A 23,840-nucleotide genomic window follows, 5' to 3' on the forward strand; every position below is an offset into this window, starting at 1 on the left:
GCCTCTGAGCTAGCTCCTCGATTGATTCAGAGGGAAAATCTTGGTGAAACAAGATAGACTTAATCCAATCTTGACCCTCTTGAAAGAATCTTTTGCAGCTAACTTCTTGATGATTATGAAGTAAGGTGTTAAGGCGCGAAACCGAGTTAGAATCAACGGAACGCGAAATAACGTTGATTTGAAAATTTAATTGATCGGTAGTCTTGAGTTTGGGACGTTGCACCTCTATATTGTAATTCATGCTTTGAAGGTGTTCATATTCCTCTTGGTATTGTGGATACAATCCATAATAGTAACGTGCAGGTTCTGAGCATGTTAAATAAAAAAATAAGATATGTGTACATATGATTCATAAAATAAAATTATTTGCAATTCTATACATCAAAATAATGGTTCCAATGCCTTAAGGTACACCATGCATGATTCATATTTGCACGTATTCATATAAAAGTGAGTTGAACAATAAATTTGAGTGTAAAATCAAATATAGAACCAAAACCCTATACAATTTCTAACTTCATGTTATAGTTAAATTTGAAAACAAACTCAAATTTACTTTTAAAAAAAACCAAATATGTAACATTTAATTTTACACGTCTAATATAAAACATACCTGATTGTGGAGAGAATGAGGAAGTCATGATCTCTTAAATTTCTTTTGCGTGCTCTTTTTTTGTGTTTTTGTTTTTCATATGGATGCAGCCCTATTTATACATGATGAGAAGAGGGTTTGTTTTGGAATTGCTTGGACAAGAAGATAGCTTTTATTTTATTTTTCTTCCGAAAAATTAGTTTAGAATCTTTGGATTTTTTTTTTTTACTAATTAGATTCTTTGGATTTAAATTTTATATATATCTTTTGTCAAGGTTTTTTTTTTTGTTTTTTTTTTTAATAATCATATCTTTTGTCAAGGTAGTCTACTATAAACTAAGAAAGAAAGATGATCTTTAAAAACCTGTTTTGCCCTTTAAGCCCTTTTTGTTTTTTTTTCTCTTTGATTGAAGGTTAAACTTGGAATATTTGGCATAAAATTCTCTCATTCATTCTAAGAGCACTTTTCGACCCTTGACTTATTTGTCCTTCACTAATTACACTAATACTTTTTTGGTACAAGAACAAAACTTAGGCCAATAATGGAATTTCACAAAAAGAAATTCACTCTGCCCAATTGAAATTTTTCACACTGCCCAATTTTTTTCACTTTATTTTGAATTTCAAATTTTAGATTTGTCAAATCTAACTTTTTCAAATCTCTCATTTCTCATTATCTACTTCACACTTCCTCTCTTTCTTCTCACGTACGGGTTCTCACGTCTCATTCTTCATTCTTTCTTTTGCTCTCTCTCACACTCAATCGAAGACTCTCTCTCTCTCTCTCTGTAAAAGTTGTGATTTCTTCTTCTTGGAATTTGTTGTGTTAGAATTTAATTGCCTATTACAATTTTATGTTGTTTGTTTCAGATTTATATAAGCACATCATGTGTTTGATAAAATGTCATATAATTTTTCCTTTTATTTGCTTTCAGTGTTACCTGTTCAACTTTTTTGTATTGTTGTTGTTTCAGTAAAATTCTGTTATAGTTACAAATCCTGCATATGTTGATCTCTGTAAAAAAAGTTAGTTTATTATTGTAAGATGTAGTTATTTATGTATTTATTTAAAATGAAAAAGTTGTGATATCTAAAGAGATGAATATTGAGTTGTCAAGTCAACCATAAGTTTTCATAAAAAAAAAAAAAAAAAAAAAGTTAAGCATAAGTTTGTAGCTGGATGTTGTCCTTTTGCGGCAACCTTATGTAAGGAAGAAAGCTAATAATTAATGTTTTGATATTTTTTTAAAAAAACACTAATATACATGGAGAATTTGTTCTCAATAAGTACGGTTAGAAATAGACCCAATCGATCTACAGGGCTCTATGGCTTAGCATACATATCAGGTCAATCTATTTTATAAATAGAGCAAGTCAACATATATAATCAATATTAGTTTTTCACATATAAATGCATTATTATAAACTCGAAATGAAATATGACGACGTATATAGTCAAATTCTCTATAGTATCATGTTAAATATGAAAGAAACATTCGTTTATTAGTTCATAAGTATATTTAAAAGTAAATATAATTAGTTATTAAATATGTTTATGTGAAATAGATTTTCAAAGGAATCTGTATTGACAGATATGAGAAACCTAATCAAAGGAATCTGATGTATTTGATTTAAAATTTGGACTAAATAATTTTTTTAATCCAAATATTTAAATAGCTACTATTATACATGGGAAGCAAGTTATTTTGATGAAATATCTAAATAGATATTATACACGGGAAACAAGTTACTTAATTATACATGAGACACGTTTTCACTGATAAATTTATACATGGGATACATTGTTCCTGATAAAATTCTAAAATATCTATTATACGCGGCACAAGTTTTCCCTGGTAAATTTTGTAAAATAACTATTATACACATGACAAATACGGAACAAAATATTGCAAATAATTTTTTAACTAAAAATATTCTTTTTACAATGTATTAGACTTAATATCATACACGGGAGAAAACAATAAAATTTTAAACTTAATATCATGCACGGGGAATAAGTTGTTTATGAAGAAAAATTTAAAATAACTATTATATAGAGGAAAAAAAATTGTCGCTAATAAATAAATTTAAACTTCAAATATTTTTATGTTTTGACAATGTTTTAAACTTAATATTTTACAGGGGGTAAAAAGCTAAAATTTTAAACTTAATAACATACACGAAGAACAAATTGTTGTTGATTAAAAATTTAAATTAACTATTATACACAGGGAACAAATTGTTGTTGATGAAAAATTTAAAGTAACTATTATTCACACGGAATAAGTTGTTGTCGATGAAAAATTTAAATTAACTATTATATACGGGGAACAAGGTACGTGCCGATGAAAATTTTAAATTAACTATTATATACGGTGAATAAATTTTTCCAATGAAACATTTTAACTAACTATTGTAAACAAGAAACAGGTTATTGTTGATCTAAAAATTTAACTAACTATTATATACAGGAAAAGAAATTTAAATGATACAAAAAATAAGGTGTTGTTGTTGTTTAATTATCAATAGTATTATGTCATTGATATCTTAATCCTTGAAATTGATTACAACTTTTTTAATTTTCTTATTCAACCAAGATAAATTTATTAAAAAAAAATTTAATTTTTAAATTTATTACCAAATTCAATAACATTGTCGAATGCATTATTTTTAGTCCCGTGAAGTTATTTATATTATGGAAAATTGTCTTAACCAAAATTATTTTATTAATCTTTATTCTTTTAAGTATTATTGCAGACAAATAATATTTTTAACATGATCATATTTATTAGTAAAGGAACAATATTTTGAATTTTGTTTCACTAATACACTTTTTAATAAACTAATTAAATTGATCGTTGTGTCAATGAATTATAACACAACAATTTAAATCAACTAATTCTTTTTGTTTATAAAATTAACTTCGTTGAAACCAACTTCTTAACATGCCGAAGGCACGTGCAACGCGTCGAAGACCCCTTACGACCTAACTCCCCGATGCAATATAACGCGCCGAAGGCGCGTCCCGTGCGTACGCACGGATATGTACCTAGTTTATGATTAAAAAAAAACTTCTAAAAATACAATTTTTGTTAGCAAAAACTTAAAAATTAACATAAATATGTATTTATTTGCATAAGTTATTTTTATAAGCTCAAAAATAAGTTGAATCCAAACAGGCCCATAGTATCTCAAAAAATACTATAAGTTAATTAGATAAGTTTGTTACCAAACACCTCAATTTTTATCAAACAAGTTTATAAGCTAATCCAATAAATTATAAACTAGCTTATTGGACTACCAAACACACCCCTAATCACACTAATTAGAGCACTAGAAAATAATTGCATATGTAGGTTGATATATATTTGTAATATATTTGTAATAATAATGATCAAATATGAGAAATTTCATGATCATATATGAAAGATTCGATAAGAGAAATTTCTGAAAGAAATATCGTTATACCAAATAACTTATCTACTTCAATTATAAATTTATTTATAGTTAAACCTAATTAAACAAATACTAACACAAGGAAAATAAAAGCTCTTAATCTCCAAGCAAAGTAATGCCTACTAAATATCAAATATGCATGTCTAACTACATTTCCACCACAACCCTAAGATGCAAAGTGAACAACCTAAGATTATTAGAAGGTCCAACTCCATTAGCGTGATCAGAACCAAATAAACTCTCATCGAAATCGAACAATTCATGAACTTCAGGCACGAGCCTTTGAGCTAGCTCCTCGCGTGATTCAGAGGGAAAATCTTGGTGGAACAAGATAGAATTCATCCAATCTTGACCTTCTTGAAAAAATCTTTTGCAACTCACATCTTGATAATTATGACGTAAGGTGTTAAGGCGCCAAACCGAGTTAGAATCAAGGGAACGCGAAATCATGTTGATGTGAAAATTTAATCGATCGGTAGGCTTGAGCTTGGGACGTTGCAACTTTATATTGTAATTCATCCTTTGAAAGTGTTCATTCTCCACTTGGTATTGTGGATACAATCCAAAATAGTAACGAGCAGGTTCTGAGCATGCATGTTGAATAAAAAATAAGATGTAATACATAAAAATAAGTCGTTTGCATAAGCACAAAAATAAGTTAAATATAGAACTAAAACCTATAGAATTTCTAACTTCATGTTATAGTTAATTCTGAAAACAAACTTAATTCTACTTTTAAAAAACCGAATATGTAAAATTTAATTTTACACCTAATATCAATTTTTGCTCATCGAAAAAATATAAACTAAACTAGAGTTTCCATAACAAAAATATATAATCACAAAGCAGGCTAATTTTTGCTTATAAAATTTTAATTTTTATAAACCATACCTGATTGTGTAGAGGATGAGGAAGTCATGATTGTTTCTTTTTTTATCTCGTAAACTTCTAAATATGAGTGAATGCAGCCCTATTTATACATGATGAAAATACGGTTTCGTACGTCTTGGAATTTCTTGGATAAGAAGAAAGTTTAGTTTGTTTTGTTTTTCGAAAAAATTAGTTTAGATTTAAATTTTATATATATCCTTTATGGTCAATCCTAAATATTGTTCAAATAAATTAAAAGATAATCAATTATATATCCTAAATTATAGTATCAAATTTGTTATCTTATTTCCATCAATTATTTCAAAACGAAATAGATCTTAATTACCTGAAGAAAAAAACAAAAAAGAACACTTATTTAGTCGTCTCAAATTTTTGACAGTCTAATTCGATTTCTAACAAAAAAAAAAATCAAACTCTAATTAGGTACTGTTTGACCAAATTTTTTTTAGATGTAAAAGTTTTTTTAACCATAAAATTAGAAATAATAGCTTTTTAACTAAAATTCAAATTGTTTGGTAAATCTTTATTTTTTTATAAAAAAAAATTTAAAATTTGTTGTTTTTTATTATAATAGGGTTGAAAGATATGTTTGATAATATATCATAACTTTTCTTAAAATATAGAAGCTGTTTTTTTTTTTTTACTATAGCTTTTAAAAATTATTGTTTGGCCTACCTTCTTACTTTTAAGAAAAAATAAGAGGAAAAAATGCTAGGTCAAACGATACCTTAATCTATAATATTTTTATACTTGAGATAAATTAATTTCTAATTTGTTACTCCCTCCGTTTCAAATTACTTGTCGTTTTAGAAGAAAAAAAAAATTGTTTCAAATTACTTGTCATTTTGATAATTTAAGGTTATATTTTGTCTATTATACCCTCATGTAAATTCCATATATTTAGGAGTAGTTGTTGAAACCGTAAAGCTTGATATATTTGAAAAAACTAAAGTTGCAAAGCTTGATAGGCCAGCCTGTTTATATTTAATTATTATTATTTATATAATATTATTATTTATATTTTTTTTTTGCCAAAGAAAAAATATATTATTATTTAATCATATTTGTTATTTTATTAACTTTTAATTATTGTGCTAATCATTTTATTAGCTTTTTCTTAATGTTGAAAAAATAATAAAAATTTAAATATGAAATAGGCTTTTAAGGCCTGTTTAGCCTATTTAAAAAAATTATATAGAAACTTTTATGTAACACAGGCTTTTAAATAGACTACAAGGTCAGGCCAGACTTTAAAAAGACTCAGGCCAGGCCAAAATAAATAACATTTAATAGGCCGTAGACCAGGCCTGACCAGGCTCAGGCCTGAAGAAAAATTGTAGGCCAGACTCAGACCTATCAAGCCCTGAATCAATTGTCTTGGCAAGAAGTATGCTATAATCAAGAAACTAGTATAACTTACCCGTGCTATCGCCCGGGTTAATGTTCTATGAAAAATATAGATCATTTTTTTTCACACATGAAAAATATGGATTATTAAAATTTTAATATTGTGATTTTTTTAATTATTTGTAAAATTAATTTTATATTTAATGTAATAGTTTATTTAAATATGATAAAAGATCCAAATTTTGGAGATTTTTAGGAGAAATGGCATAATGGAGAGTGATACTCCACTCCCCGTTCCAAACTCACATGTTCATATATTTGTTCTTTTATTTTCATAAAAAAAAAGGTCATTATGCAAAAACTAATCCAACGGTTAATATATTTGTTCTTAATCGTCATCTCTCTCCTTTAGACATTTGTTTTCTTCAGGAGTATTTTATCTCATGTCCCCGTGTGAAAAAATTTCACATTTGAGAAGCAAAATGGGCCGATTTTAATATTATTTATTTAAAAGTAATGAACAGTAGAATTGTTTGTCATAAATATTTTTTTAATTGAATTTGAAGACCATAAAAATTATTATATCCAGCTGACAATAATACCTAATTAGTATATGCAGTTGGCAATCTTCCTTTCATAAAAAAAAATTTAAAAACAATTGCTTTGGTACAAAAATAATTTGTTTTTGACGAAATTGGTACAAAAATAATTATTAGAGTAAATTTATGATTTTCGGTCAACAAAAATAATGACTATATAATTGCTTGCTATATATAGCACTTCAAAAACAATTCCTTTTGTAATAATGCAAAAAAAAATGAAAAATCATATAAAGCATTTAATTCATTTATGGCCAAAAATATATTATTATTTAATCATATTTGTTATTTTATTAACTTTTAATTATTGTGCTAATCATTTTATTAGCTTTTTCTTAATGTTGAAAAAATAATAAAAATTTAAATATGAAATAGGCTTTTAAGGCCTGTTTAGCCTATTTAAAAAAATTATATAGAAACTTTTATGTAACACAGGCTTTTAAATAGACTACAAGGTCAGGCCAGACTTTAAAAAGACTCAGGCCAGGCCAAAATAAATAACATTTAATAGGCCGTAGACCAGGCCTGACCAGGCTCAGGCCTGAAGAAAAATTGTAGGCCAGACTCAGACCTATCAAGCCCTGAATCAATTGTCTTGGCAAGAAGTATGCTATAATCAAGAAATGTGACTTGATTCAATAGAAAAATTCTACTACTAAACTTTTAAGCTACTTGGGATTACTTGGATCCCGAGCAACAGCCTTTAACTTGTACTTGAGAGGAATAGGGATGGCAACGGGCGCCCATGGGTGCGGGTTTGACACTTACCAAACTCACACCCGAAATCATCACCCAAACCCAAACCCAAACCCAAAGACTGTTCAGGTGGCAAAACAACATCCACGCCCACACCCATTGAGTTCGGGTTTTTTCCACCCAAACCCAAACCCGCAACACATTTGAAAATAATTTGCAAATTTAAGAAATTAAATTCCAACATAAACTTTGAATTAAATTACAACTAAAATTAAGGTTTTCCAAGGAAATTCAAACATAGACTTTCAAGAAATTACAACATAGACTTTCAAGAAATTAAATTACAACTAAAATTTAAGGTCTTCCAAGGAAATTGAGGGAGACTATAAAAGTAATTAGGTAATTATAAAATATTTCGGGTGGGTGTATGGGTTTCGGGTGTGGGTTTGACTGATACCAAACTCACACCCATATTATCGGGTATCACCCGAACCCAAACCCAAACCCAGTCAAATCGGGTTTCGCCCGTTGACTTGGGTTTGGGTTCGGGTGGGTCTCTCGAGTTTGGGTTTTTTTGCCATCCCTAGAGAGGAAAGGAGAGGAGGGTCATAAACACTGAGGATGAGCTAATATCAAAGGATAGAAGGGGGAGAGGGATGAAGAGATTTTTCACGAAACATACACTAAAACCTTTCAAATACGAAAGGTTTACCTCGCCTCTGCCAAAATCTTGAGTATCGGTGATGCTTACTACAAATAGACTGTTTTACAGGTATGCATATGAGAGACACGGCAACCAGCAACAACATTGTTTTGCAGAGCAAAAACATGCAGCTGAGGATCAGAACGCCAAGTTAAAAAATTATAGAATCAATCAACAACAAAGGGGTGCAATAAATAATGTTAAGCCAAAATCTTTAGATTCAAATCAGAATCACATTAAAACCGCTCGATGGCAGCTAATAAGTGAGTTAGTAACAACCAAAAATTAGGCTAGCTTCTCAACATCCCTTCTCCCATGTCCTAGTTTCCTCAATGTTCAATTCTAATCTCATTTAATTTCTCTACAAAAAATTGCATCAGTAAGAGGTTTTGTTTCTCTGTACACCAAAAAGGCAGATCCACTCTGTACAGACTGAATAAAAGTGTACCCTGCACCCATCAAAATAAACCCAAAACAAAGGCCATTTCATAAGATGGCCTCTAAAAACTTTACACAGTTTCCTCCGTAGAAGTACTTGGTAGTGCACAAACAGGCTTTTGTAGTGTTGAGGTCCCTTGAAAGACCATCATACGATAAAATCTCTTATAATTGTTTATCTGTAGGAAAGACAACAGACGTTAGCATAACAAGTAACAAACAATTTAACGCTGAGACACGTAAAAAAATTACACACCTCATCCTGCTCGAGCTTTGTAAACTTAAATTTATTAGTCCATATATATTTAGCTTCTTCAGCAGCCGGAAGGACAAGGTTTTTCACACTTAAAGATCGAAGTAGTCTCTCAATGCAAGAAAACAGGCACTGAAAGTAACCCTAAACAAACCAGTATGATTTCAGTTAAGAATATTTGCAGACACTCGCACAATCTTAAATTAATTGAATTTAAAAACAACAAATAATGGTATGTTAACAAAACTAAATCAAATAACCTGTCCTTGGTACTTGCCGTCTGTTGCCACCAAGGGAAGTTCTGCTACTTCTGGTCCAAAGACACGAAATACTCCAGCAGAAACAACAACTTGGCTGAAAAACAATTTGAAAAAAACTGGAATCAGGTTATGAAAGAAGCCGGTTATGCATTTAGATAATGTCATTCTATCGTCATTCCTTACTTGACAGTGAGCACTGCACAGTACATTCCGGCAAAATCTTGTCCATGGATGTTCTTTCTGTGGAAATCAACCCAACACAAGAAATCAAATTCATTAACATCCATTAATGTTACTACAAAAAATCAACTAGTGCAAAAAATAATAATTGATATTTACCCAAACAGCATTGCCGGAATGAAATCACGGCCAGAAGAAGAATCAACGATAGGATCAAATTGCTCCTGGAGACAAGACATTCCAACTCTTAAAGTTAGGCAAGCGAAGCATATATTAAATCTAAATGACAACCAACTCTCCACTTCATTCCGGAGTATTATCAATATAATAGATGAACAACAAATAACCTATATGGGGCAGAAACACAAATATACTCACATGGAAGATTGAAACAGCCTTTGAAAGCACTTGCCTATATTCATTAGACAATTGCTTATTTTCACCAGACGCAACTAACCTCCAGCTCAGAACCCTCCATTTAATGTCAGGACCAACACCAGTGTCTCCAACTTTCTCTTCAACACCAGTGTCTGCGCCTTTCTCTTCACCGCCAGTGTCTCCACCTTTCTCTTCGGCGCCAGTGTCTCCACCTTTCTCTTCGGCGCCAGTGTCTGCACCTTTCTCTTCCGCATCAGTGTCTGCACCTTTCTCTTCCGCATCAGTGTCTGCACCTTTCTCTTCCGCGTCAGTGTCTGCACCCTTCTCTTCAGCAACAGTATCTGCACCCTTCTCTTCAGCAACAGTATCTGCACCCTTCTCTTCAGCGACAGAGTCGGCACTATTCTCTTCAGCGACAGTGTCGGCACCCTTCTCTTCAGCGACAGTGTCTGCACACTTCTCTTCAGCGCCAGTGTCTGCACCTTTCTCTTTAGCGCCAGTGTCACGCTTCTTTTTTATCAAACTTATAATAGAATCCGGGAGACTATTCTCCCCAGAAGCGACCAAATTCACTAGAGAAGAATGAATATGATTACAACTTGTGCTGCAGAACCAATCCCCTTCAGGTAATTCCTGGAAAATGACATCAAGTCAACGAAAAGCAAACAAATTTCAATCATAAGTTAATAGAATTAGAAATTATGATGATACCTCTAAATTCTGCATGTTATTCTCCTTCAAACACCCAACATGAAATTCCCTCTCACACTGCAAGAACACATCAATCAGTGCTTCAAATAAACCTATGGTGATATTCATTAAAGCAATTGACAATTAAGGCTTGAAAGTCTATAATTCACGTAAAGCAATACCTGATCACAAATCATTACTGTTCGAGGACTAAATAATTTAGTGAAATCATGACCTCTGTAAATTATAACATAAACATCAGCAAGCGGTATCACAAAGCTAGAAGCAACTTAATAAAATAAAAGGCAAAGTTGAAGCAAAACAGAAGCAATACAAGAATCAAGTCCAGAAATATGTCACAAAGCATAGCATAAAAAACTTGCTGTGTACGTCAGATCAAATAAGAAACACATAGGAATATAAGATTATAAATGATATATCTAAATTAAACATGAAACTAGTTGAAATAAATATAATAGAGCATTACCCGCACAAGGCACATCCCCCATGGTCGACAGCTACACTTTTGACAATGCGAATGCATCTTCGGCTTATCTGTTCTAAAGGATCAACGCCTGCAATCCTTCCAGCTGCGAGAGCATTCACATTACGTTGCACATTACTCTCCATCTGGAAATTATTCTGGCAATATTTACAATACCAAGTACCACTTGGAATGCATGGAAGAGGAACACAATCTGAAGTTGACAACAAAACGCAATGTCAGCTTAAAAGTCAAGTTACAGAAAAACAAACGGGCATATGTAGTTGACCAGTGTTTGTTTAAATGACTTTTTGCACTTGTCATGGGCTAAAAGCTGTTCTCAATATTTTCCAGTTATGTTTCTATATCTTTTTTGGCTGGGTGCAGAGAGGTACTCTTACTGGACTGAATTATTAGCAAAAATTCCTACTTTGATGTACAAAAGAGAATACATGTACCTACTTGCCGGTAACTATAATGTTTATCTTCTCACACCAATAATAAATTAATTTAAGAGCATTTTTGAAATACAAACATTAAATGTGGATAAATTAGTGCACAATGCTTTTATTTAAGTACAGTAAATTTAAGCTCTTTGTTTATAACTGAGTCTGGAGGGAATACTAAACAATCAAGTTAGAAACTAAACCCAGTCAAAACAATTTTCTATACAAAATGAATAAAATCAACTAGCCATCAATTATCAATTAATTAATATATGATATAAGAAATTGATGTTAACCTATGTGAAAAGCCCTTGGGCATCCATCACAACACAAAAGATCCCCTCCATCTTGACATATGCTGCAAAGGTCATCATTATCACTGGCAGCAAATCTCCGATCTTTCGATATAGAGAGGGACAACTCATGTAGTGAGACTCCATTAGATGTATAAATGTGCAGGTAACTGCAATACAACTCAATGTTAAACAAGGAAGGAAATGAGGGTGAATTTCACAAAACACCACATATAAAGGTGCAAAATAACAAATCTCTAAATAGATTGTAAACCACTTTTTTGAGATAAGTGCAATTTAAAGGCATGCGCACACACGCATACACAGAGGCACATATATTATAAGAATCTATATGCATTAAGAATTCCATAATTAGTGGTTGTATTCCTCTTTCCTAATTTTGAATAAAATTTCGCTTTTCATTAAGTAATGGCACATGCCATTCTCATTTCTCAACTTGTAAAATCATGTTTGATAGGCCCTCTGCTGATGAAGTGGCCTTTGACAATCAAAAGAGGCCCAGTTTTTGGAGAATTTATACGAGGAAGAATAGAAAACTAGAAAAAGGTGGCAGGTGGAAGAGAGAAGGGAAAGAGTAATGGGTGAGTGGAAATTCTGTTGCAGAGGAGGTCGTGAGATGAGAGAGGCATGAAAAGTTGGTTTCTGTTTTAGGCAGAGAATTCCACATTCTCTAAGGAGCTCAGCTCTGTGGGTGGTTAGGGAGAGTAATCCCTGCAACTGTTCTATCTTTCCTTCAATTATATACGATTATTTCAAATATTTTTCATTGAATCCCTTTAAAGTTTCATTACTTGTTTTCTAGTTTTCTATCAATATTTATGTAGTTTTACTTTTACCGCAATTTAAAAATATCAATACAATGCACAAGGTATTTCATAGGCAAAGAAAAAGATAAAACTCGGCATATGATGAACAATTCCATGCAAAGCTTAGTTAGACAAGGCATATACACCCTACAGATCCAATAACAGAATTTAAACAAGAACTCACGGCTTGCGTCGAGATGCCCATCCAGCATGAGCTTCAAACTGAGAAGCACTAATCTCAGTATCGCAACAGGAACATTTAATTCCGTATCCCTGTTTGTGACCGACCAATAGTTTCTGACCACACCACAAAAGCAAAATCAGAAAAGATAAAAGTCATAAAACAAGGTAAAACAGAACCCATCTTAATAAAAGCAACCTTTCCATGAGAATAGTAAGCTACTTCAGTTCCATCTTCTAACACGTCCTCTTCAAATACCAACTTATGCAACCCTAGATCCCTATCAAAATATGTTCAAGAAAGATACCAAACTTTAAATTCCTGAAGAGACTAGAACGGCATGTGTAATGCATAATATATATAATAATATACATCTAAATCAGTAAATTTTAATTTTGGCAAATGTTTTAATTAAGTGCTTAAAAAACATACTTTCTAGTTATTTTTCCCCGACTCTTGCCACGAGATGCACTCTGCTTCATCCTAGTGCTTAATCCCTTTGGAATCATCTGGGTGTTTGATGACTCTGGAACCGCCATCTCACTGTTCAACGAGTTTGGAACCACCATCTCAGTGTTTAATGACTTTGGAACTGCCATCTCATTGTTTAATGACTTTGGAACCGCCATCCCAGTGTTTAATGACTCTGGAACTACTACTGTTTCTGGTGATCTGAAATAGTAGGATCACTCATCATATATACAATGATTCCAATGAATTTTGATAGATCACACAGCATGTACTATTTATGTGTATTCAAATACAAGCAAGCAATGTGCTCGTTTATAGCATTGTACACGTGACCATGTGCCCGAGCATAAAAAAGTGAAAGTGGCATTAAATAAAACAGAGGAAGATAATGAGCCTTCTGATCATAGCATAGGTAAATACAGGGAGGATCTAAAATGCCCGACAAACATTATGCCAATCATAAAGTAAAGTACATACTTATATCTTAAATTCTTAGAATGTACCATGGTGCACCCAATATGTTCACATAACAAATAAATAAGATACCTGGGTTGAACTACTGGGGGAATACTTTTACTGCATGTTGCTGCTGTTTGAAGTTGGCTACTAGTTTGAGCCTCATTCAACTCCATGCATGAATTGCATACTAGTTTTGACACGCCGTTACTAGATTCAGAAATTGGCCCTGCAAACAATTGATCAAAATTACACGTTTAACCACCTCGATTCCAAATTACATAGTGTCACATCTAGGAAAGCAAACATATGCATATCAAACCTCTGCAATTGAAACAGATATTAGATTTCTGCAAAGTGAAATCACCAAGGACCAATTGGACAGCTTCGTCCAGCTTATCCAATGAAAAACCCAAACATGCATTCATGACATCACGAAGGGGTCTTCCATTCTCAAGGTAAGTATACTCCGGAGGACGTTTATTAGCACTACCAGCATGCAACTCAAAAACAGTCGGCGTGACAACCTACTCTCAACAAAAACACAAAATAGTAAAAAGCCACATTACTAACCTACAATACATTAAACCTACACAAACACACACACACATACACAAAATCAATAACTAATCTTCCTTTTACTTACCTTAGTCCCCTTACAACTCTCACAAAAGCACAAAACCCCGGCATCTCTAATCACTCCTGGCAAATCTTTTTCTCCAGGTTTACGCGCCTACACAAATCATTCACAAACAAACTCACATTTTACACTCACTTTTTTCATCAAAAAAACCCTAAACATCATTCACCAACAAAACCAAAAGTAAAAACAAAACAATTCAAAATAATACCTTCTGTCCCTTGACATATCTCACTTTCAACCCTTCAAGAATTCCAGTAGCCAAAAAATCCTTTAACTTGACAGGAAACTTCTTCAAACCAGACTTAGACAATTTCATCGGAGTCGGAGTCGACATAACCGGTAAAACATCAGTTTCCCTATTAACTACATTATCAACAATTCCAACAACATTATTATCCTTAGTTTCTTCATCTTTTTGTTTCAATGCTGATCTTGTAAACCTTCTCACTGGTTTCTCCAAAGTAACCTTCTTCCTTTTCCTAACACTAACACTAACATTAGCACCATCATCAAAAAGGGTATTATTTTTATCCTCTTTTTGTTCCTCTTTGGTTTCACAAATTTCCATCTCAATTTCATTCACAACTTTTTCTTTTTCTTCATTAGCACCATCATTTTTATCCTCTTTGGTTTCACAAATTTCCATTTCAATTTCATTCACAACTTTATCTTTTTCTTCATTCAAATTCTCATCAACCAAAAGGGTTTCATCATCATCAATCACAGTATCAACAACACTCTTAACAGATTCCAATTCACCAACCAAAACCCTAGGTTCATCATCACTAACAAGATCCACAACATCACTTTTAGCCTCTTCTTCACTCATTACACCCCCCACATCTTCTAAACCAGTTTTCCTTGCTTTTTTCCCAACCGGTATCTCCTGAACCGGTGCCTCATTCCGGTTCTTACTACCACCCCTTGTTCGACCCAAAGAACAATCGATCTCAGATTGTGCCTTCATTGCAAATGCAAACTCTCTCTTCAAACCTGTTCTAACCCTAGAAAGAACCATAAACTCATCGGAATTTGTTCCTTTCGCCATAGAATGAAATTATACAAAAAACCCAAATAGAAAATATACAAAATCCCAAATTAATCGCTAAAATAATAATGAAAAGGATTCAATTTATATTTTTGGCGAAAATAAGAGAGAGATTAGGGTTTTTTTTATAAATCAAATAATGATGAGATATTAAGATATGAATTGAGAAATTGGAGATTTGATTTTGATATTGTGATGATGAATTTATGATTTGATTGATGGGTTTGTGTTGATTTTGTGAAAGTTTTCTGAAATGGTTGAAGAAAAAAAAAACAAGAGGGTGAAAATTTTGAAGAGAGAGAGGGGGGTGTATAATGAAATTATATATGTTTGATATGACGTAACTACCCTTTCTATGATGGCGATTCATTTTCTTTCTCCTCAAGTTTTTTCAATTTATTTTTTGTCTTGTGTTTCGTGTAGTATTTTCTTGTTTCTCTATTCCTTATTTATATGCGTAATAAATTAATAATTTTTAGTACCCAAAAAATTTAAAATAGTAAACGTATGAGAATCATAATTTGAATAATAACTTTTTTGTGGGTAACTAGATTCCTTGTACATGTAGTATCTAATCAAATAAAAGTTTTTTAAAATTGAGAGAGTGATAGTTCGGTTAATAGTATATTATTACATTTTCTAAAAAAAAAATACTATATATTATTACACTATTATTATGTACATATATAAAAATTGAAGTCTTTTTTTTTTTACGTAAAAAATTGAAATTTGAATATGAGATTATCCGCTTATATTTAATTTAAAAAGTAAGAAAAAAAAAATTTATAGTATGAAAAAATCTGAGAGAGGTTTCACAAAAGAGCAAGGAACGTTTACAAAAATTTCAGACCAAATTTTTTTAGAATATGGTATTTTAAAGTATGATAAATGTATATGTGTGTGTCAAAAAATTCTTAAAATTGTTTAGAATAATAAATTTATTATTAATTGATAGTAAGAAAATGAAAATTGGAATTTAGAAATTTTTGCCACGCCTAACACACGTGTGGGCTATTTTTCAAAAAAAAAAAAAAACACGCGTGAGCTGGCATAGTAGGGTTTTCCGTTACTTCTTTACCTGGTTTATGATTAAATTGGTTCTTATTGACCCGCAGCTGACCCGACTTATTCTTGTGTTATAGGAAGAATTTCACAATAATTTTGTAGAGATTTTGATAGCGAAATAACAAGAGAATCCCCGTGAAAATTTATAGTATTATCAATCCGATTAAACGAAATTCATGATTGAAATTTTAGGGTTCATTGCAGATCTGAAAAATAAACACATGGATTTCTCATTTTTCAATCAATAAAAAAAGTTGATTTTTAAGTATGATGTTCGTACAAAATCAATGAACAAAAGCCCTCGATAAATTTTCAAGAATAGCAATTTTAGTCAGATTAAAATGAACAAAAGATCTGAAGGTTACACGTACTGGGAGAAAATAACAAATAATAATACCCATAAAATGTACCCATTAAGCTCTGATATCCATTGTTGAGTCTTAACAGATATACCAAAAATCATATACGCAACTATATGGTGTGAATAGGAAAATTATAAATTAGTAAATATTGTACCTTGTATGAATGATGGATCAATTGACGACGATTGAGCAATCTTTAGAAAAATCCTCGGGAGAATTTGTTAGGGTTTTCCACCTTTTAGTCTCTCACACTGATGCGCAGCTTTTGTTTCAATCAGTTCATGTTAACCTAATTAATGGAGTGGTTATGACTTATATAAGCAGTGACGAGTCTACATAGAACTCAGGGGTGCGCATGTACACCCTCAAATTTTTTAAAAACCACATATTCTGTCGTGTTTTTCTATTTCGCACCCCCTAATAATTATTGTTTGCACCCGTTAAAAACAATTTGTCTCGACCTGCAAGAGCTAATCCTTTATTATACACACAATTACCTCTTCTCTACTGTCACTGGGTGTGGGATTGATTCCATTTCTCAACTTGATTCCATTTTTCAATTTATTTAGTGAAAAATTTCATTCATCGTGGTCTTTTTCAATTTAATTACTACAAGAAACACCTTAAAAAATTATCATACACTGTTTTAGTATTTAGCGATGCTTCCTCTCAAGCAGTAAGCATAAACAACTAAAGTCAAGCATAGTATGCTTCACATTTGATTGGATTTTAATTAAATTATTAGATTATATATACTCCATTTTTTATACAGGGGTATTTATGTCACGCAACTAAAAAGCCTATCACTTTCTCTTTAAAGTAACAATTAAAGAAATATAAAATTTCATAAAATGACACTAAAAAATGAACGAAAAGAGTATTAGTCAAATTGTTTGCACCTAGAACCAGAGTTATGGCTCCGCCACACTAATATAAACTCATTAATTGAGGTAGGGATCATTCAAGGGTTAAGTCAAAGAAACAACCCATCACCAATAGTAGTTTCCAATTACAGACCAATACAACATCCATATATCCATATATAGGGAATGTTTCAAGTCAAAAGAGTTTTTAATTATAACCATTCCATTAATTAAATTAAAGTGAACTAATTGAAACAAAAGTTGCACGTCAGTGAGAGACTAAGAGGCAAAAAGTCCTAACAAATTCTCCCAAGACTTTTCTCAAGATTGCTTAATCGCTGAACTGATAGGGGCAATGATTGCCATTGAAACTGCATTAAGCAAAGATGGAGTTATCTTTGGCTAGAATCATATTCTATGTTAATTGTGTTTGCCTTCTCTTATGCAAAAATTGTTCCTTAGGCTCTAAGGAACCGTTGGGACAATTGTTTAACTTTTCTCTCCAAGATGAACTTTTATGTTTCACATATTTATAGGGAGGGGAATCATTGTGCTGACAAATTAGCAAATATAGGTTTATCCTTACATGGTCTCACTTGGTGGACTCATATTCCCCCACAGTTGCAAGGTGATTTTGTTAGAAACGTCTTGATATGTCGTACTTTAGATTTACTTGAGGGTCAGGTTCTTGAGGGTTAGGTTCTTAATGAGAAGAGATTAAATTACACCGGTGTAACATATGAGTAATGTTACACCGCTCAATAACGCTTTAATGAATACAAATTTTATAAAATATGTCGTTTGATTAAAAGTTTATATCGTATAGATCATCTATGCTAAATTTTATAAGAATTTAAAATTGTTTGATATGTTATTGCGATAGATTAAGATTAGTGATATTCAATAAAAACACATAAACCGTTAATCTTGATCGGTCTCAATAACATATTAAACGATTTTAGATTTTTGTAAAATTTAACATGAATGATCTATACGATATAAGCTTTCAATCCAACGGTGAATTTTGTAAAATGTGTATTCGTTAACGTGTTATTGAGCGGTGTAACATTACTCAAATATTACACTGGTGTAATTTGATCTCTCCCCTATATATAGGAATTAAATTATTTGCACTCAACGATTTAAAAAATCATTTACACACTCATCTAATTGACCATGTCATTGTAATTTTTTTAGACGAATCTTTAAAAAAAAAAAAACTGAACAAAAAGAATCAAAAAATTGTTTCCAGAGCCACGACTTATTTTTGTGCTTCAACGTGAAAAGCTTAACAAAACGAAAACCCATGGCTAATGTCTCTCTCTACAAACCCAAGGCTTTGTAACATAAAAAGAAAAAAAGAAAAACCCCATGGCTCTGTATCAAGATTAGAAAACTCAATTTTGTAACTCAACATAGCTCCATACAAAACTAAGGACACACAATTCACTACAATTCTTGAAATCTCAAAGATGATGGCATCATGAATTTCATTATTAGAGTCTTCCAAAATTTAGTCTCTTGGAAAAAATTTGGCTAGTCAAACTCTGACTATTGACTACAAGTAAAGGTAGGAGATTTTCTATGCCATTCCTCAAATTGAATGTTGCATAATCATAGTTCTTATACTCTCCAAATGCTTTTAACCAATATTCTTTCAACATACTTCCAAGTGCAGTACCATTCAAATTATATAACTGACCGTGGTTATGTATCATAATAAAGTGTGATAAAGTGATATGTTGAAAGGGTTTAATAGTAAAATGAGATAAAATAAACTATTATTTAAAATAAATGAATATATCAGTATCTTGATACTTATATCCTAATACTTATACTTATTTTCTGTTTCAGGATCCTTCATAATTTCCGGTTGGCAAACCCATATATCCATTCCACTATTTTCATATAACGGTCTCCCTTGATCTCTGGTCGGTATCTAATAATTGAGTGCAAGAAGTTAAATTAATTAAGGGACTGGTGTCCCCGAATATTGGCTAAGGAAACCAAATAAAAAAAATATTTGAATTGAAAATAATACTTTTTAGCGTTTTAAGGAATTGATTGTACAAATTTCAATGACATGTTATTATATTTGCATCCTTAAACAGTGTCCCGAGAACATTGTTTAGCATTTACAATTAATTAAATTATCGTCACAATTTGGAGGTTGATCGTGCGTATCAAGCACACACACGCATATGTCCAAGAAATAACAGTTTAATTTGTAGGCTTAATACGTAGCTCAATTGGTAGTGGGAATGGATTGAACACGTATTTGAATCCCAGGATACGTGGTTCGATTCCCACGGAAGGCAAAAACTCCACTAAAAAGGGGTGGAGAAGATCGTGAGGTGACAGCCGGGACTGCCTATTAAATACATAGAAAATGGGTTCGTACGGTTACACTACTTTTAGTAATATTGATATGAATGATTATACTATTTTTTTTTTTTGAAATAGTAATGATAACATCAACAGAAGAATAAAACAACACTTTTCCATGGATGTGTCGCGGTTATACAAGAATATACAAGGAAAGAATAAAAAAACGTGGATGGACAGGATTTGTCGGCGGTTTTAATATTATATTAGGATTTGTCGACGGTTTTACTATTTTTGGACAGTATTTTCTCTGACACAATCCGACGTAAGAATTCCATTTAAATTTCAACGGAGACAATTTTCTCTAATGATTTCTTTTGCGATGACTATTAATAAGAGTTGGGGACAATCTTTAAAGCATGTTGGAATATATCTTCCATCGTCAGTATTTTCACATGGTCAGTTGTATGTTGCAATTTCAAGAGTTACTTCTAGAGAAGGATTAAAAATAATGATCGTCAACGATGATGGTGAAGATGCGAATAATACTTCCAATGTAGTCTATACGGAAGTCTTTCATAATATACCATAATTTCCTTTGTATAGATATTTATCTAAATTTATTGTTGAACTATTTTTTAATGTTAATCAACTTTTTTCGTATACATTTCATTATTTCAATTACCATAATTTATTTTATCGCAAATTAGACCCGTGCACCGCACGGGTCGATGTTCTAATTAGTATTAGGGATGACAAAAAACCCAAACCCGAGAGACCCACCCGAACTGAAACCCAAGTCAACGGGCGAAACCCGATTTGACTGAGTTTGGGTTTGGGTTCGGGTGACACCCGATAATATGGGTGTGGGTTTGATATCAGTCAAACCCACACCGGAAACCCATAAACCCACCCGAAATATTTTATAATTACCTAATTACCCCCATAGTCTCCCTCAATTTCCTTGGAAGACCTTAAATTTTAGTTGTAATTTAATTTCTTGAAAGTATATGTTGTAATTTCTTGAAAGTCTATGTTTGAATTTCTTTGGAAGACCTTAATTTTAGTTGTAATTTAATTCAAAGTCTATGTTGGAATTTAATTTCTTAAATTTGCAAATTATTTTTAAATGTGTTGTGGGTTTGGGTTTGGGTGGAAAAAACCCAAACCCAATGGGTGTGAGCGTGAGTGTTGTTTTGCCACCCGAACAGTCTTTGAGTTTGAGTTTTGGTGATGATTTCAAGTGTGAGTTTGGTAAGTGTCAAACCCGCACCCATGGGCGCCCATTACCATCCCTAATTAGTATATCATTGGTTGGATCTGTAAAATAATTTTAGACCGAGTGTATATAAATTAAATTAAAAAAGTATTATATAAAACTAATAAAAGTATAGTTCAGGTTGGTTTATAGTTGAAAGAGCCATGTGGTAAGTAAGACTTAGGAATCTGGTCGGCAACCAATGCATATGTCATTAAACTACATACAAATTTCTTTCTTTTTAAAAAGGCATCCCATTTAACTAATAAGATAGAAGTAGAACTATACCTTATTTTTTAATTTTTTTTTACAAAGAGAATAATACCTTTTTCTCATAAAGAAAAAATGTATTAATCAAATATAATTAAATATCCACCTCATATTATTCAAATACATATACTAGTATCTAGTATACTAGTGCAAATAGCATGATAGATCCACAAAACAAAACCAAATTAACTACTCCGGTTATAGTTATTTAATACTCGAATTAAAATATAAACTTAGAAAAGTGAATAATTAAAACCCCTCTAACTTAGATATAGGGAGCCTTATAAACCAAAGTATGGTTGATGAAAGAAAAGTGGTATGCCAAAGGATTGGAGTTGCCCTGAGGTGTGTAGGGTGATAATTAATAATTGTAATTTAATTATTAATCTCATCACTACCACCATAATCTCCAAATTAATTAGTAACATGTGAATGATCTTCTCTTCCATCATCACCTTCATGATCAACATCTTTCATCATCTTCTTCAGCCATAAAATAACTAACATGGGTGGTGTGGAAAGCATTTTTGGTGGTGCAAAGAGAGAAAAATTAACTATACTCGATGGAACTATATGTTGGAGTGTTGTAGCATAGTAATAAGAAGGGTTTATAAAGAGAAAAGAAAAGAGAAAAAGGGTTAAATTGTAAGTGAGATATGAGCATCTTCCATGGGATATGCGTGGAATCGACCTACTTCAATGCTCCACATACTTTCATCCACCCTCCTTTTGGTACTTTTTCTCTTTTAAAAAAGGCACATCGGTAATTAAAACTATTTTTTCTAAAGAATTTTTTTACACTGATCGTTAGTTGATCTAATGGTGATTGATGCTGGACTTGATAGGAATGATCATAGTTCAATTCGCCGCAACCGTAATCGGGAAGAGACTGGAACCACTTGATGTCAGAACTGACTCCCAAATCAAATTAAGTAGTCCAGTGGGCCGAATACTGGTGGTGAATTTTTATTTTTTTTACACAAATCTCAGTAGTCGACCGATATATATCATATCACATGCATCTTATGTGTACGCAGCAGGGGCGGTTCCACATTTATGTGCGGGGTGCAGCTGAACCACTAGAATTTTACTAATTGCACCTATATCTTATATTATTACAATTTTGCACCCTCGGTTTCAAACTTTGCACCGCCAGTACAAGTTTTTTCCCCTCTCTTTCTTCATCGGTTAATATGTATTTATGTTAATTAAAGTTAATTTTATTTTCATAAATCTTAGCTCAATTAAACATGTCAATATATTAACCAAGTCATTGGGTTCAAGTGGTTAATGAGCTTCACCAAAAAGGACGAATTTCAAGAGAACCCGGGTTCGATTCCTGGGTGGAACAATTTCTTGACCAGACTTTACTTACTTCGCGGTCAAACTCTGAACTACTAGAGCCCCTTTCCCTATGAACCAGAGGGTTATAAACAAAAAAATAAAATAAAATAAACATGTCAATATATATATATTTTTTACTCAAACATGTCAATATTTTTAAGTTGAACAAATAATGATATTTGTTCAAATTTGGAACCTCAAAATTGTGTGTGTTTCGGTCGTATTTATCACTTCGTCTACAAATAAAAAAAGTTAATTTATTTTTTGCACTCCCTAATTCAGAGTACTGGCTCCACCACCAAATTGGATCCTCTCAATCTCTTTTCTCTACATCTCTCTCCTTCCTCTCTATCTCTTTCTTAATTTCAATCTCTCTCCTCATTAAAAAAATGATAAACAAAGTAAGAGAGAAAGTGAAATTAAGAGAGAGATAGAGAGGATGTAGAGAGATGCAGAGAAAAGAGATGGAGAGGATCCAAATCCGTTCTAAATCTTATGTGTAAGTCTATTTATTATATACTCCCTCTAGTAATTTATATAAATTATTTTTTGCTTTTTAGATCCATATCTTGATTATTTTTAGACTAACTAGTAAATACATCAACCATTCTATAAACCTAAAAAATAAAAAATTTCTTATATTTAGAACCGGAAAAAATAATTAATTAAAATCCTCTTCTTTCCCTCCACCAATTTTAAACTAAAGCTATCTTTCGCAATTTATAAATAAATAATTAAATATAAGTGATTTTTGACCGTAAATATAAGTGTTAAATCTTCAAGGGCGATTTAAGTATAAGTTTCGTCCACTTTCTACTTACTAAATTGCTTAAAACAATGGAGGAAGAAAGATCTTTGGGTGTTGGCATGACACATAACCCGTGGACAGTGTAGATTGTGGAAAGAATATATGGGTGCGGTACGTAGTGGACTGGCAGAGTAAGAATCTTGCATGGTATATACTTAATTTGTGCGTACTATATTTTATTATTACCACATATATCATCGATTTTCGAATATA

General features: G+C 31.9%; 1 protein-coding gene across 1 annotated transcript; it reads right to left on the bottom strand.

Moving 5' to 3' along the window:
* Positions 1–8,484: 8,484 nt before the first annotated feature.
* Positions 8,485–15,756, bottom strand: LOC123896792. Its single transcript, XM_045947170.1, has 17 exons — positions 14,493–15,756; positions 14,288–14,374; positions 13,964–14,168; positions 13,732–13,870; positions 13,147–13,386; positions 12,913–12,994; positions 12,718–12,830; positions 11,710–11,876; positions 10,971–11,181; positions 10,666–10,720; positions 10,505–10,561; positions 9,794–10,426; positions 9,575–9,639; positions 9,419–9,475; positions 9,236–9,329; positions 8,979–9,119; positions 8,485–8,901 (listed from the first exon to the last, which is right to left on the bottom strand). The coding sequence occupies exons 1-17, from the start codon at positions 15,330–15,332 to the stop codon at positions 8,794–8,796; spliced, it is 3,294 nt and encodes a 1,097-aa protein (XP_045803126.1). The 5' UTR covers positions 15,333–15,756; the 3' UTR covers positions 8,485–8,793.
* Between the last annotated feature and the right edge of the window lie 8,084 nt (positions 15,757–23,840).

Source organism: Trifolium pratense, linkage group LG7, assembly GCF_020283565.1.
Source record: "Trifolium pratense cultivar HEN17-A07 linkage group LG7, ARS_RC_1.1, whole genome shotgun sequence".
Classification (NCBI taxonomy): domain Eukaryota; kingdom Viridiplantae; phylum Streptophyta; class Magnoliopsida; order Fabales; family Fabaceae; genus Trifolium; species Trifolium pratense.